The sequence below is a fragment of the Uloborus diversus genome, chromosome 6 (genome assembly GCF_026930045.1).
Source record: "Uloborus diversus isolate 005 chromosome 6, Udiv.v.3.1, whole genome shotgun sequence".
Classification (NCBI taxonomy): domain Eukaryota; kingdom Metazoa; phylum Arthropoda; class Arachnida; order Araneae; family Uloboridae; genus Uloborus; species Uloborus diversus.
The window spans coordinates 12,028,498-12,045,132 of record NC_072736.1 but is presented as its reverse complement, the minus strand read 5'-3'; the positions used below and the strand labels follow the sequence as shown (position 1 = coordinate 12,045,132).

The window sequence follows — 16,635 nt, the reverse complement described above, 5'->3', positions numbered from 1 at the left end:
AGAGGTTTTCTTTTTTTTTCTTTAAATATCTATGCAAACAGGTAAATATTACTCTCAATGAACTAAAAAAAATCCTACTAAAGTACTTTAAAATTACTTCCATTTATATTGTTTGCATTCTAAAGAAAACACCAATGGTTTTGTTCGACGAGCCTAACCAGTCGACCATTGCGTTACCAGTACCGGTTACTAATTTTAGCTGTTGATTGGTTGATTGAAGCACGTGATCATTAGCTCTCACGTGATTGGTTTACCGGTAGCTATCGGTTGAGATCGTCGAACGGAAGCAATATGTATACACAAAATTGTTCGTATTAATCGTTTTTACATGGCAACTCGTTGGTTTTGTTATCAGACGAAACTTTCTCACACTGATAAAATAAAAATAAAAACGAAAAGGGAATTAAAAGGCATCTGAACTGAACTGGAGAACTTTTTATACAAATAAATTCAGTACGGAATCATGTCGGCCGAATTTCCATCTTATGAATGGTTGCATCATGTTAGTATTTCCATGTGAACAATTGTTTCTTAATTTTTCTGCTTGAATAGATCAGTCTTTTTTTACCGGTTTAATGTTGATAAAGTTTAAGTTACTATTGTACCTCCAATTTTGAGGAATTTCCAAACTTTTCTCTATAATCTGTTCAGCTACACCGTGCTAAAATTATTAGTATAATTATTTGCTCTTTTTCTTCCTTTGGATTTTACGGCATTCAATGTCAGGGTTCCAAGAACACTTTCAAATTATATTTCATGTATTTCATATTTAGAAATATTTCTTTTTATTAATATAGTTTGTTGAGAATGCAATGTATAACGAGCAAGATTGCTTTTTACCTTTTAGTGATTCATGAAAACTTATAATATAGCCTCCAAAATCAACAACATGAAGTGGAAAATATATGTTTAAAAGGAACAACAAATTAAAGCTAGAAGTTAAAGCTTGCTCTTGTCTTCTTGGTCTATAAATTCAATCTTATTTTCATGGTGTAGGTACATGAACATTGAATTCACATGCTCTTTAACCAGTATTGTAGCATTCTGTAGTTTTTCTTAATTCATTGGTGCTTACGGGGAGAGGAAGAATTTCCACCCACTCCCTGTAAAAATTCTAAATTCCCGAAACAAAACAATAAAGTGAGTAACGTTTGTTTTGGAAAGTGTACTAAAATTAGAGAAAAAAAAAACCACACACAGTCATTAGGTAATTGCTTGTGGAACACAGAACAGTGGAACCTGAGAAATCCAATCGAATTGGGGTTGAGGTCTGTATGAATTCTCTAAAGTATGGATATCCTGGGTGGTTCATACTTTTGCAAACCAAGGTCAATCAAAATAAAAAGTACTTGCTCGATAAATCGTTGACATTAATCGACCAGAGAGGAGAAAAGAGAAGCACATTGTCACTTACTCATATCGGCTTTTAGTGTAGTTTGTTTTTGATTGCTCCCTCCCCCCCCCCCCCTCCTTTTCATCAAATGCCCTACAGTATAAAAATTGTACAAAATGGTTTCAAAGAAATGGTGTAAAGATTCAGAAAATAAGAACAAAAGAGCAATAGTCTGGTCATTTGGACAATTCATTCTCAGTTTTCTTGATAAGAGACAAAATTGAAGAACTTTTCAAGACATTTCAAAAGCTTAAATAATTTTCAAAGACTCTAGAACAGTTAAAATTATTTAAAGCACTTTATTTGCACTTTTCAGAAGTTAATTGCACAATGTTACAAAATGGGTATAACTTTGTAAGAGACACCCATTGCTTAAGATATTAACAGTATGCAGAAGAAGTAAAATAGAAACACGCAATAACAAAAGAACTTCCAAAATACTGAATTCGGTAAGTAATTCAGTAAGTAAATAAATAGCAAGACATGGATCATATCAGTCGCAAAAATTTATCTTGAAAAATATGCTACAAAAACATGAGAATGATTATTACATTTTTTACTTAGGATGTATCAAGGAGCTGAATTTGGCACATCTTGGTAACCAGATACTAGCCTAATCGGAAATTAGGGGCCCAGCCCTTGGGAAGTCCCCGGCTCGAAATTGGTGCTGTGTAAGTTTTATAAGAGTTTTGGGGGAGGAGGGCAGAGGCGTGCACAGGAGGAAAAAGGGAGACCTGTTGGCCCAGGCCTGAGCCTGAAGGTGGCCTAATATTTTTAAATATAGGGGTAAACAACATGGAGGGGCCCCAAAATGTCATTTGTGACAGGCCCCAAAGTTTTTGTGCAAGCCCCTTGAGGAGGACCAGCCTACCAAACTGACTAGGGGCCTGCCCTGGCCTTGGATGGCCCTGAATTGAATTGGGAAAGAGAGCAAGAAATCCTAATTAAGGGTATAAATTTCAAGTATGCTTTGCAGCTAATGAGAACTAGAATTGCTTTTTTTTGAATTCTTCAAATTTTCACTCGTTTAATAGTTATAAAATTAACAACAAAAAACTTTGTTATTTACCTTTTCTGAAATCGTAAATGAAAAAAAAAAACTTCTTCCGTTTTACGGAACAAAACATTTTGGGTTTCGGGGCGGGGGGGGGACTGTTGAACCCCCCCCCCTCTGGATACGGCCCTGGTTTCAGTCTCGCCAGGTATAGAGTAGTATGAAGGTGGTGTACTAACACTAATGTTTATGTGTGTGGCATATATTAGAGAGCACATAACCTAACTTTGCCCCCAAGCCTTTAGGTCCTTTCGACTCAGCGGTTAAAGCACTGGGGTAGCAACACAGAAGTTGGAGGGTTCAAATCCCGACACAGACACGGGGACATGCATTGCTTCTCCATGTCGTCCACATGTTGGTGGTATAGTGTGTATTATAGTGTTATAGTGTGTATTAGTTACACATGTGTATTAGTGTGATGTACACTGTATGTTAATGGTTTAAGTGGGTGTGCAGCACCATGAGGTACTTTTGGAAAAGGCAAATGGTGCTGCAAAGTATCCATGGCCAGGGGCATGCACAGGGGAGGGGGGAGAGAAAGGACACCTGTTGGCCCGGGTTCGAGCCTGAAGGGGACCCAATATTTTTAAAACAAGGCATGAAATATAGGGTTAAATAATATGGAGGGGGCCTGGCTGGAAAAGTCATATGTGACGGGCTCCAACATTTCTGTGCACACCCCTGTCCATGGCATCTATTAATAAACAAATAATAGGATAGTCTAATGTGACCAGACGTCCCGCTTTTTGTCTTACTGTACTGCTGCGGGAATGTCCTGCCAAAGTGTCCCGCTTTTTTTGTTTAAATTCCGTCACACAAGAAATATAACAAACAATCTAGATTTTTTAAACGCTTTTTCGATTTTTTGCTGTCAGTAAACGTAAGAACGCCATGTAAAATGTTATTCTTTAATGTTTAATACGCTGAACAACCTCCACCAAAATAATTTTGATTAATAAATTTGTTGTGTGATGCAATATTCTTTACATCAATAATATTAAATTATTTTCAACTTGAGTTCTTTATTGGTACATTTGAGTTATTTCTTGCATTTTTCTGTTACGTAAAATATTAAGCCTGTGGGAAAAAAAAACTACTCTACCCCCCCCCCCCCCCATCATTTGTCCTGATTTTTAGCTTGAAAAATCTGGTCACATTAGGATAGACTAGGGTGCCATGAGAAAGTTCTAACTCTTCAAAGGGTACCGCAAATCAGAAAAGTTTAGTATGAACCCCTGCTGTATGTGGACGTTTCACATACTGATGCAGCTCAAGGGTTTGGAATTGGTCTTTGCTATATTGAACAGAACCCGAGTAAAACTCCAGCCGATGTATTGTTCATGCAGCGCTTGTACAACATCACATCATCAAACTGAACCAGTTTGTTACCTCTACAAAAGCTTAGTCTGCTTGTACAAAGGAGAAAAATACATCCGACAGAAGCTTTTGTTGGATTGTGTTTTATCTATGAACTCATTTCTTTTGCATTGAAAAATGCATTCCTTGTAACACCAAAAAACATGTGTACAGTAATCTGATATTTACTTTTTGACGTTGCTATTTCTTATTTTACTATTGTATATTAACAATTCTTTTTTTTTCATGTATTATTTTTTTAAACAAAACATTGCTTGTAAATTCTTACAAACAATATCAATAATGCATATGAGCTTGTTTTCTTTTCAGGAACATCCACGTCGCCTCATTCCTGCTCTTTGTAAACAGTTCTATCAACTTGGTTGGGTTACAGGTACTGGAGGAGGCATAAGCATCAAACATAAGTAAAATTATTTTGCGTTTTATATAAAATGCAGACATAAACCAGCTTTAACCTTAGTCGGATATATTATTCATTACTCTATAAAAAGAATTACTTTTGTATAATTTAAAATTATTTTTTTCTAATTATTTAATGCTAATTTGTATTCTTTAATAATTTTTTTTCTGATCTCTAATATTATTGGAATTTTGTTATAATCATGATGAAATCACTGTGGCTTGGGCCCAAAGTTTTTTTTTTTATAACTTGACACAATTTTGTTACCGAATTAGATTTTTTGGAAACATTTTTTTACCTTCATGTATCTTTTTGAATTAATGAATTAAGTAGAAACAGAAATTTGTTACCCTCACTAAGTATTTTTCCTTTGATGCCTTACAAAAAAACTTGAAATTTTTGCTAAAATTAACACTCAAATTTTGATTTAATTTCTGTTGTCTTACTATCAGTGGCAGATTCAGGGAGGGAAGGGGGTCATGACCCCCTCTTAAACTGTCCACAATAGTATCTGTTCACATTGTGTTCAACCACTCTATGCATAAAATGTAAACGATTACAGTAAATTTTCAATTCATTAATTATTATTTATAGTAAATATTTGAACTACTTTGTTTCATTGCTTATGAAAGTCATTGGGGGGAGAAGAGCAATCTTCAGTATGACCCCCCCCCCCATAAAATGTTTTTCTGTATCCCCCCCCCCCCCCGGGGCGGCCGCCCCTGGTTACTATATGTATTTGTAGTGTACCCTCATAGGAAGAAAAGGCTGTTATGGCAGAATAGTCATATTTTTCTTAACCTTGTGTGGTTTTTTTTTTTTTTTGTAACTGTTAATATAAGTTTTATATCAAAACACCTTATTTTTACACGACTGCGCATGCACGACGCAAAGTAGAGTAATGTGTTTATCAGTCTATGTATGTATGTCTGTTCCTATGTCGCATTCTACAGGCTAAACGCCTTGACCAATTTTGGTAATTCTTACTTCAATCGATTTGTCTTAACCTTGGGAGTGTCACTAAACACATGACAGTAATCAAAAATACCATTTCAAAAACCAGTTGCCATTTTGTTAGTTTAAGATCGACGCACGCTGGGTGTCGCACACTACCTGCATGCGGCAAATGCAGCTAGTTTTCACTACCTGAATTTTTTGTTTACTAAGTCTACTAATTGGGATCTCAGTGGCTGAGTGGTCAAAGCGATTGCTTCTCCCACTTGAGGTAGTGGACCAAGACACCTTTGCTCCGGATGTACTTCCCCTCTTTCTGATGTAAATTATTTCATGTGTTCTTTATATGTATTCTGTACTGTAATAAAGAACATATTATGTGTAACGAAGGCAAGACACTCAGATTGTAGTCCTCATCAAAATAAACCGTGCAATAAACACCTAAAGGAAGAAAGTCTACTAACTCGATTTTCTTCTCTAACACGTTGCATTTGTTTTTGCTTTGATTCAAGGGACTGAGTGTCGCGACGTGTACTTTCTTGAGAGGGTTTTTTAGTTTTAGGAGAAAGCTTTGACTGACGACGTTTCCGATTTCGCGTTATCATGAGTTATACTGGCTGTTTATACGAGGTGTGGCTAGAAAAAAACCGAACTGATGCTATAAAAAAATTTTATTTTCCATTATTTACAATTTGATGTTATCTCCTTCAATGTACTCTCCTCCTCGGTCTATACACCGCTCCATACGAATTTTCCACTGTTCATAGCAATGCTGCAGATCATTTTCGGTAAGTCCATACATTACTTCCGTCGCTTTTTCTTTTACTGCTTCAACACTCTCAAATCTAGTTCCTTTCAAAGCTGACTTGACTTTAGGGAAAAGAAAAAAATCACAGGGGGTCTAGGATGTCAGAACAAATCATTCTTCGGCGTTCCTTCTGTTCAATTGTGAGACACTTTGGAACCATTTTTGCACACACTTTGTTCATGTTGAAACTTTCATGAAGAATCTGCTTAACACTTTCCTTGTCAATTCCTGTCAACTCAGACATTGCTCTGATTGTTAAACGGCGATCTTCTCGAACAAGTTTACCGATTTTTTCAATGTTTGCATCAGTTTTTGCTGACAATGGTCTGCCAGTGCGAGCGTCATCACTTGTGTCTTCGCGGCCATCTTTAAATCGTTTAAACCACTCAAACACTTGTGTTCGCGATAAACAATCATCGCCGTAAACTTGTTGCAACATTACAAACGTTTCACTTGCAGATTTTCCAAGTTTGAAAAGAAATTTGATGTTAACACGCTGTTCTTTCTGTACACTCAACATTTTTCCGACGCACAGACAAAACGTCAACTACTTAGAACAGACGCCACGGGCAGACTGAGTGCAGGAGGCAGATGAAACTCGAGCAGTAGGCGGAGCAAGAGTCACGTGACAGGCCAGGCGACTTTCAGCCTTATTGCATTCGTTTTATTGTTTCACCTGTGCTAGTTCGGTTTTTTTCTAGCCGCACCTCGTATAGCTGTGCTGTGGTGGACCTAAGTTCGCGCATTTTTGCCGAAGGTCAGGCACATGTAGCTTTAAGCCGAGTTAGGTCCCTAGAGGGACTAATTATCAGTAGTTTAGACCACCGTTACTTAATAACCTCACGATACAAACAAACTCTCTCAATGAAATGACAAGGTTGCGAAATGTACCGTCTTATAATTAGAATAACTAAGTCAATGAAAATTAACTAAAAAGTGTAAAATAAAAAAATATTAAATAAAAACAAAAAACCAGACTGCATAAAAACTAAAAAAACTAAAAAGAAAAATGTATAAGCCCAGTAGTTTAGAATGTATTAAGTTCTACTGAATAACTACACTGTTGATATAGTTTTATAACCGTACACAGTTAAGACAAATCATAAATTCAAAAGCAGAATAGAAGGGTCAACAGTTGGGGCCCATTCAAATTTTACGAGGTTCCTTGAATCAGAAAAGAATGGGCCACAACTGTAGATCCTTCTATTCTGCTTTTGAATTTATGATTTGTATTATCTGTGTACGGTTATCAGGGCCAGATTTGGAAGTGTGGAGGCCCCGGAGCAACAAAGGAGTGGAGGCACCTAATCGGGGTTCGAAAAGATCATATTTTCGAAAATATCCGATACTTTAATTTGTATCTGAATATTTTGATATATATATGTATCTATCCGATATTTTCGATCAGTACTTATTATAGTAAATACATCTCCTGGCCCGTGAAAGTTAGGATATTTTGTAAAAAATTTATTGTGGAGGCTCCGGGCTACCTCGCCTGCCCTCCCCTAAATCTGGCCCTGACGGTTATAAAACTATATCAACGGTGTAGTTATTCAATCGTACTTAATACATTCTAAAATACTGGCCTTATACATTTTTCTTTTTAGTTTTTTGTTTGGTTTTTACGTAGTCAGGTTTTTTGTTTTTATTTAATATTTTTTTATTTTATTAGAAGAATGTTGTTATTTACTTTCCTTCTTATTTTTCCAGCAATGAAATATATGTTGCCCCTTCTGGAGTTCAAAAAGAAAGGATCCAACCCGATGATATATTTGTTGTTGATATTAAAAGCAACATCCTGAATGCTCCACCAGATAATAAAAAACTAAAAATCAGTGAATGCGCTCCACTCTTTATGAATGCATTTGTTATGAGAAGTATGTTTTATTTATAGATTTAATTCGATGAAACAAATGTTTATGTGCGTAAAATATATAGTATTTTTGCAGTGTTTTAGAATGGGGTCGTTTCCAAAATTTTAAAAGTATTTTTTCCGGAAAGAGCATGCTTGAAAATATAGGATCTGACCATTTTTTAAATAATTTGTTCAAGTTTAATATTTAAAAAAAAAAACTTAAATTGGCACTCTTTCATTGTTTACATTTCTGTTGTGTGACATCACAAATGATGAAATGCCATTCAGCGTTGCCATTCGCGGAGAAAAATATTTAATTTGCATCTTTACTCATGTGTATTGGCAATGATATGGTTGATAGCAAGCGTAGAGCGCAATATTTAATTCGCTTCTTGATTATCATAATGTGGAAACATGGTCAAAAGATGCGCCAAATTGCATCATTTGTGACGTCATGAAGACCACGAACTAATGTCATATACTCCACCCTTGGCGATTTTTTCCTGTTGGCGCCAAGAAAATGATGTATGACGACATGTGTCATACATCGTTCTTAGCGATGCTTTTTTAGTGCCAACAGGAAAAATTCAGATAAAAAACATGATCTAAGCACTTCAGAAAACAATATATATAAAAACAACATAAAACCATTATTTACTTCAAAAATACCTGAAACTAGAAAGTTTTTGTACCCAAAGAAAAATTACTAGTAGGTACTTAAAATGCTTAAATTAACAAATTATTATCACAGCTCACCAAAGAAATATGTACCAATAGAAATAAAAGCTATTTTCAAACATGCATTTCGTCATTCTCATACTCTAGTAAAAAAGAGCACAGCGAATCAATATGCGATGTTTAAAGCAGAAAACATCTCCAAAATATATCTATTTCAGCCAAAAAAAAAACACTTAGTTATTCAAATTTTGATGTATGAAAAGTAAAAATGTCTCGACAGAACATCCCAAACATAAACAATACAAAAATACATACATTAATTTGCTATTCAAAAATGCTTTCAAAATACCTACTAAAAATAATCTACTATATTTTACATAAAATAACACCTGCGTATTTGTATAAAATCGTAGAGTCAAATTATTTTCAGAAATTCAGTACCTAAAGGAAGCACTACAGAATATGCTGGAATAGTTCTTGGCACCAATAAGAATTAACTTTTAGAATAAAATAACTGTACTTTTTTTTATAATAAATTTACATGCAGTAAATATAAAGTTAAAAACTACAAGAAACCCTCAAGATTTTGTAAAAACATAAAGAATTTTGGAAGTGAGTTTTTTTTAAATTCTAAAATAAAAACTTACGTTTTTGTTGCATAAATCCTCATACTCAGTCTGAAACACAACAAATGAAACAATGCACCTTACCGAGGCACACCCCAGGTTGGATTTTACTCTTAATTAGCGGTCAAGTTTAAAGAAACTGGTGTTTTCTAATATTTATTCATCAAAACACAACTACTGAATCTAAACCAACACAAAGTAAGTATTCCTATAAGGTATATTGCACGAAAAACAATCTATCCAACATGGACCGCTAACAAGTAAACAACTTTGAACAAGATTGCCTTCGGGTTGCCAAACACAGGTTAGTTTAGCCAGGAATGCCATGCTTAAAAAGTTATCTCCTCATTGGCAAGAAAAATATTTCAATTTTGTGTAAAAAATCAGATGTCGCCAAACGGGGGGGGGGGGGGGGGGGGGGGGGGGGGGGTATATCACATCTGTACCGAAGATGCGCCAAATTGCATCATTTGTGACGTCATAAAGACCATGCCTTGTTTTCAAAATCGGACATTTAAAAAAATTAATTAAAAAATAACTGTTGGGAAAATGAAACTATTTTCTGAGTCCATGTTATTTTTTTTACTCATTCTATCAATTTCAGTGGCTAAAAGTAGTATTTTTGACTGAAGGAAACTACCCCATTGGGGATAAAATATATCTTTGGTGTTCAGGAAAAGTCCAAAACTTCAGTTTTAAGTCTTTGATAATTTAAACTTTCGAGCCATTATAACAAGTAGCAAAAATCATTTTAAAGACCCTAATTCTTAAAGAAAGCTTATTAATACAGTAAAACCTCGTTAACATAAAATCACCTAAAATGAAATATTGCTTACGTGAAATACTTATTTGGTCCCATGAGTTAACAATCTTACTAATATTATAGATGAAAAAGTCTCTCTGAATGTATGGATGTTTGTTACTCTTTCACCCGAAACTACTAAATGGATTTTAATGTAACTTTAGAATACTATAGCTTACACAATAGAATAACACACAGGGTAGTTTCCGTCCTAAAACACAATTTTCACATAAATTCTCTAATATGGGGTGAAAAAATATTGCACATAGAAAGGGAATTTGCTCCAGACGTATTGTGAACTTAAAATTTTTAACTTGAGTTTTAACTTATACAAATACAAAAGTGACGACCAGCAACAGGCTCTGAGCCCAGCTAGACTTGTCCTAGTCAATTTACAATCCCCAGTGAAGATCAATGGCCCTTTTAACTCCCGTGCTCATTACCACCTCTTCCGGTAAGCTGTTCCAAGGTTCCACTACCCTGCTATAATAATAATTTTTCCTAACATCCATGTTAGCCTGAGATTTAAATAGCTTAAAACAATAACCCCTTTTCCTGTTTTCAGTGCTAAACTTCAGCCAGGGCCAGATTAAGCCAGCGTGGGGCCCGTAGCAAATGTTTCCAAGGGGCCCTCGTTTTTGCATGATATAGTAAACAATAGAGCTCTTCTTCATGGAGATGGGCGGTGCACTTATAAGACGCATGAATACATCAATGTGAATATAATTTTAGAGCTTTACGACGAGATGGTTAGGACCCTTTTATATTGCCCCTCGTCTTCCCGTTACTACACGTTTTCAACTTTTAATTCCAAAAACGCAATTTTTGGACGATATAAAGGGTTTGGGGCTTACCCCCGGAAAATTTTTGCTATTTCAATACTAAAAACTCGCTTTAACGACTCCTGGTGATATTAGGAAGAGAAGATTCGGAGGTCATCATTTGGAGAAACTGAAGTCAAAGAATGCTATTGCATCCTACCTTAGGTAAGATCAAAGGAAAAAATTTGGGTTCACAGCGACTCTCTCCATGCAGTTTTTTAAAATTGAAGCCTTAAATAAAACTTTGGATTATCTTTGATGATGTTGCAGAGAGAGGGAAGAGGGATGTTCAAGGAGGTTCCATTGGAAAATTTTCAACTTTATTACCTGTTATTAATCTAAAAACACAATTTTAAGCAAAAATTCATGAAATTATATACTCTGAAAGGGTAGTTTTTTTTACCTTCTTTGGTGATTTTGGGACGGAGTTCACGAAAGCCATCCAATGGAAATTTCTCGAAAGTGAAGTCGTGATAGATTGAAGGCCATCGCGGGTTACGTTTCCGTATGGGATGGGGTTCAGGCACTCTCCAAGGCAACCCGGAAATTTTTCAAAGTTGGAATCTAAAAAGTACATTTTATACCTTCGTTAACAATGTTTTGGAGGGGGAGATGTGTACTCCCATAGAAATTTTTCGAAAATATAGTCGAAAATACGCATTTGGAGGCCGCCTTATTAGACGACGTTATAGGACAGGATTGAGCTCAGGATGATACCCGTGGAAATGTTTCGAAACTGAAGTTCCAAAAAGCAGTTTTAGCGGGTTTTCGATTATGTTAAACAATTTTCTTCCTGAATTTTTCTGAATTTAAAGCTTCAATAAAAATACTTTTGACTACCTTTGGTGATGCAAAAGAAAGGGGTTAGGTTCAGGCATGGGCGGCAACTTTTTAGTTCCCTCCCACTCAGAGGAAAACATTAAAAACGATATTTAAAATCTTTCTTCTACACATAATTATTTTATTTCATCAAAAAATAATATTCTCTTAACAATTTATTTATTTCGCTCAACATAAGTGTGAAGTCTCAGAATCTTTTTCTTTTCTCATATCATGATCTCTTAATTTTGCTCATTGTTGTTTACAGTGCCGGATCTACGGGCTGGTGTCGCGAGAAGGGGGTATTTTGAGGGTGACAAATTGACATGAAGTTAAGTAACCAAAATGAATTTAGGATGATTAATAATTACCTTTTCAAGATTCCAATTTCGAAAGCTTTAAGAAGAAAGCCACTTTCCAACAACTTCTGGATGGTAACCCTTTCCCATCTCTTGTCAAACATCGCCAAAGAGAGCTTTGAAATATAGTTTTAGGACTTATGCTTTAAGAGTTTCAGCATCCTCCTTCTCTGGCTATTAACAAAAATTGCTTAAATTTTTAAACCCCAAATTCCGAAAAATTCTGGAGAAAGCCCTACCTACTTGCCTAGCTTCTCCACATTCGGGGGGAAAGGCTCCAAACCACCACTCTTTACCAAAAGCTCAAGATAGCCTGCATCTTGAAATAATTCAGTTTCTAACATTTTACGAAGCAAACCGTATCCCCCCCCCCCCCCCGATAACGTCTCCAGTGATAATCTAAAGCCGCGTTAGAATTGTTTCTGGATGAGTTCCCTTTCTCTAATCTTCCCACATAGCTTGAAATTTTGTTTACAGCTATACTATGGGACGATCCCTCAAACCCTTTCCTCCCAAAGATAGCCTGAAATTGACTTCAGTTTTGAACACAATTTCAAGAAAGAACCCTTCCCCTATCCTCTATTGTTATCAAACAACCTTTTTTTTTAGATAGCTGAAAGTTTTAAGACCCTAACTCCTTTAAATTATTAACCTTAAAATTGACTTCATTTTGAAAAAAAAAAAAAAAAGAAAAAAAAATTCTAGAGAAGACCCAATTCTCCGTTCTCCAAACATTGCCTAAAATTGTAATTTTTAGGTCACTTTTGAAACTTTTCTGACCCAACGGAACTTTTTCTCCTTCCACTAAAAAAGATCAACTAAAATTGCATTTTTAAGACTTCAATTGAGAGAACTTTTATATTACCTGAGTATTTAGAAAAGCTAGATCTAAATAAAAAGAGAAAGATAGAGATAAATTTAAACGGATTGAAGTGCGGAAAGTAGTTTTTTTTCTGCAATTTTTTCTCATGGCGCGGGGCCCCTAGAAGCGCGGGGCCCATAGCATTTGCTACTTCTGCTCTATGGCTAATCCAGCCCTAACTTCAGCCCCATAACATCTTTCATTTTAATAAATTTAAACAACTGAATCATGTCCCCTCAGTCTCTTCTTTGCTCAAGACTGTACATTTTTAGCCTTCTAAGCATTCCTTCATTATTAAACATTTGATTTACAGATGCTGGTGCTGTCATCCATTCCCACTCAAAAGCTGCAGTACTTGCTACCTTAATTTATCCTGACTCTGAATTTATAATCACCTATCAGGAAATGATAAAAGTAAGTTAAATTGGTAGATTGCACCCATTTTTTTTTTGCAAGAATTAAGTTACTTTGATAATGACTTTCTTGGTTGTTTTAGGGAATATCAAAAGGCAATAGTGGCTTAAAATACAGATATGATGATAAACTTGTCGTCCCCATCATTGAAAATACACCATTTGAAAAAGACTTAAAGGTTGGTGGAACTATGTTTATGTATTATATTTGATTGAAATTATATTAATAAACACCTGATTGGGAAATTTTAAAGGTGTTCATAAAAATTCTAATCTACCTTTTGGTATAAATTAACAAAAATGCATTTTTGGCAGCATTCAAAAATAAGTACTCTATTTCCATTCTCTTTGTTGTTTTTTAATATTAATACAGTAAAACCTGTCTACAACGATACTGTTGGGACCTAAAAAAAATATCGTAATAGACAGGTTATCGTTATAGACAGTTTGGTTATTCATGCTGACATTTTGCTGGGACCAAAAAAACAATATTGTTATAGACAGGTTATCGTTATAGACAGTATTGTTATAAACAGGTTTCACTGTATTGGTTCTGTTCTTATAAAAAGGAAAACAGCATCTTGGGGGGGGGAGGGGGGGTGCATTATTCTGGTTATGTTTAGAATCTTTTGTAGCACATACAAAAACTTCCAAGCATAATAATATAAATAGTCCAAGTAATCCAAAAGTATCGATGTTAAAATCTCAAGAAATATCTCTCTTATGTTATGATTACAGTAGATTTAAAATTAAGGTTTCTTTCATTATTTATATCCAATTTTTCATTTTACATTTCTATTAATTTTAATGGAGTTAATTTAGCATTACCTGTTTTACTCATTTTTCTTCTACTAGCTAGTTATAAGATTCAGAAATAAATAATATAAATTAGTCGGTGCACAGTCATAAGACATTTTATTTTTATTTTTTTTCTGAGCGATGTTTAATAGTTAATTAGGCACTTTTAATATGAATTAAAATTGTTACATTGCTAATAATTTAATGAATATAAAATGCAAGTAAAAAAGGAATATTATGTTACTTTATTATATTAATGATGTACTAATAATTAATGCATCATAGAAATATGTTACATAACTTTTTGGTTATTTTTTATAATACATGAACAGTTACTATTTGTAGTAAATATTGCTATTTGTAGTAAATAGAAATACTACTAAAATGGCACGGAATTCGCAGATGGCCATAAAGAAAAAGGTGCTTTTATTGTAGCAATACTGTAACCGAAGTAAAAGTGCTAAAATTCAGAAATTCAACTTAGAAAAAGCTTTTATTACCTAAAACAGCACAGATAAAAACTCTCTGCTGTTGAAAGTACAAGCAGATATTTTTCTGCACATCCACACCATCTTTAGTTCTTTGTTGAGTTCTGTGCTGTTTAACCTTAATTTTGAAGGCAGCTGCACAAAGTTTACGAATAGCACATTTCAAATTTAAAATTTCATACTCAATAAGAATTTAATTTATAACACACCACGCATATAAAAAAAGCATCAGATGAGATAAAGCTATGTAATTATGGCAGAGAAAAATGACGAAAACAAAATTTTTACTATTTGAGAAAATTTATTGAAAACGTTAAAAAAAAAACTGAAAATTGCCAAAACTTCTACTCATTTGTGGCAAAGGAAAGAACTAGACCACACACCTCAAAATTTTTGTGGGAGTTTAGTGCCACCAATGGCACCTTTTCCGCGCAACTCATCATCGAAAATAGGAACATGCTATTTTTACTAATTTTAGCTAAAAACATGAAAAAGAAGCATTTTTTCGAAACTTCAACCCGATTGCGGCAAATCAAAAAATTGTGCAAAAATATTCAAATTGCACTTTGCTCCATCAATGGCAACTTTTGCACACTACCCATCAATGAAATGAAAAAAAAAGTTGTTTTTGTACCCACCCTACTGGATAATAGTGTTATGAACAGAAAAAAAAAATTTAAATGGATGACTCCTGAATTCTGAAATTTTTTTTAAAGAAAAGTTGTTTTTAAATGTTATCTGTATCTGAACTTTTATCCTTATTTAAATAATTTGCTTTTTTTGTGTTGCTTCACAAAGTTTAAACAGTTTTTGAAATTTAGGACAGAATGGCAGCTGCAATGGAGAAATATCCTGAAGCTTCTGCAGTCCTTGTGAGACGACACGGTGTCTATGTCTGGGGAGAAACGTGGGAAAAGGCCAAAACAATGTATGATTTTACTTTTAAAATTCTTTTGAAATTATGGAAGTTAAAATAACTTTTTAAATTTTTACTTAAAAAAAAAGTCATACAAAAGTAAGAAAATAATACAAAAACACATTTCTTTTTATAGGGCAGAATGTTATGATTATTTGTTTGATGTCGCAGTTCAAATGAAAATGTTAGGATTGGACCCGACAGCGCCACCTTCAGTCAAGGCAGATGAGCAGTGCAATGGCAAAGGGAAATGAATGGAAATTGAATAAATCTCATGAAGAATCTTCATAGAAGCATTTTTATAAATACAGAATGTGTCATCGAATGCAGCTATGGAAGATTATCTCAAACCCTGCAATTTTAACAGTACAAATGAAATATGTATATATATAAGCCAAGTAATTGTGCAAATATATAAGAAAACGTTATTTTTGTAATTTTCAGTTTATGTAAGATATATGATATTCCATGTTGGAAGGGTTCGGGGGGGGGGGGGGGACAGTTCAGCAAAGTAGATGTAATTTTAAAATGTGTTTTTTTTTTTTTTTGATTAACCTAGAGTATAAGCATTGACAAATTTAAATTTATTTCAAATTTGAAATAATAGGCCAGTGCCAATACCTTTGAAAATAGTAAAAAGTTTTTTTAAAAATTAGAACAGGATGAAATCAATCGGAAAAATAAGAAAATATAATAAAATTAATAGGAAAAATAATTTACAGGCGATCTTAGTTCTGGAAGGGGTTAGGAGGGAAGTTTAAGGGGGGGGGGGAATCGGTTTATCATGATTTCTGGCAAAACTACAAGTCCTATCGAAAAAAGTAAATGACAAAGTTGTTGGTAATAAAAAGAACTACAACTTATGCATTCGCACTTTTTTCACAAAACCTCAGAATTTATGCAAAAAATCCAAAAAACCAACTTTTTGGTTTTTTATTTTTATCTCCCATAAAAAAAAACGATTTTTTTTCATGAAACTTAGTGAAAAGTTACCTTTTTATGTCTCAAATACACTGCATTTTTTTAAATTTAAAATATTTATTTTTTCTTCTATTTTTGATTTAATAAAAAAAAGCATTGTAATTTTCAATAAAAAAATCTCACATCAAAGTACAGTCGGATCTCGTTACAACACGATCCGACTTCCGCAAAATGGCTATAACAGGAGTTTTTTGTGAATAATGATTTTTTTTTTTTGCTGACTTAAATGGC

The 16,635-nt window shown here is 34.2% G+C and overlaps 1 protein-coding gene across 1 annotated transcript; it reads left to right on the top strand.

Moving 5' to 3' along the window:
* Positions 1-363: 363 nt before the first annotated feature.
* On the top strand, positions 364-15,824 carry LOC129225305 (methylthioribulose-1-phosphate dehydratase-like). The gene is made up of 7 exons (XM_054859896.1): positions 364-502; positions 4,134-4,228; positions 7,697-7,863; positions 13,122-13,222; positions 13,305-13,400; positions 15,329-15,435; positions 15,560-15,824. Exons 1-7 carry the CDS (start codon positions 464-466, stop codon positions 15,675-15,677), a joined length of 723 nt encoding a protein of 240 aa, XP_054715871.1. The 5' UTR covers positions 364-463; the 3' UTR covers positions 15,678-15,824.
* The last annotated feature ends 811 nt before the right edge of the window (positions 15,825-16,635 follow it).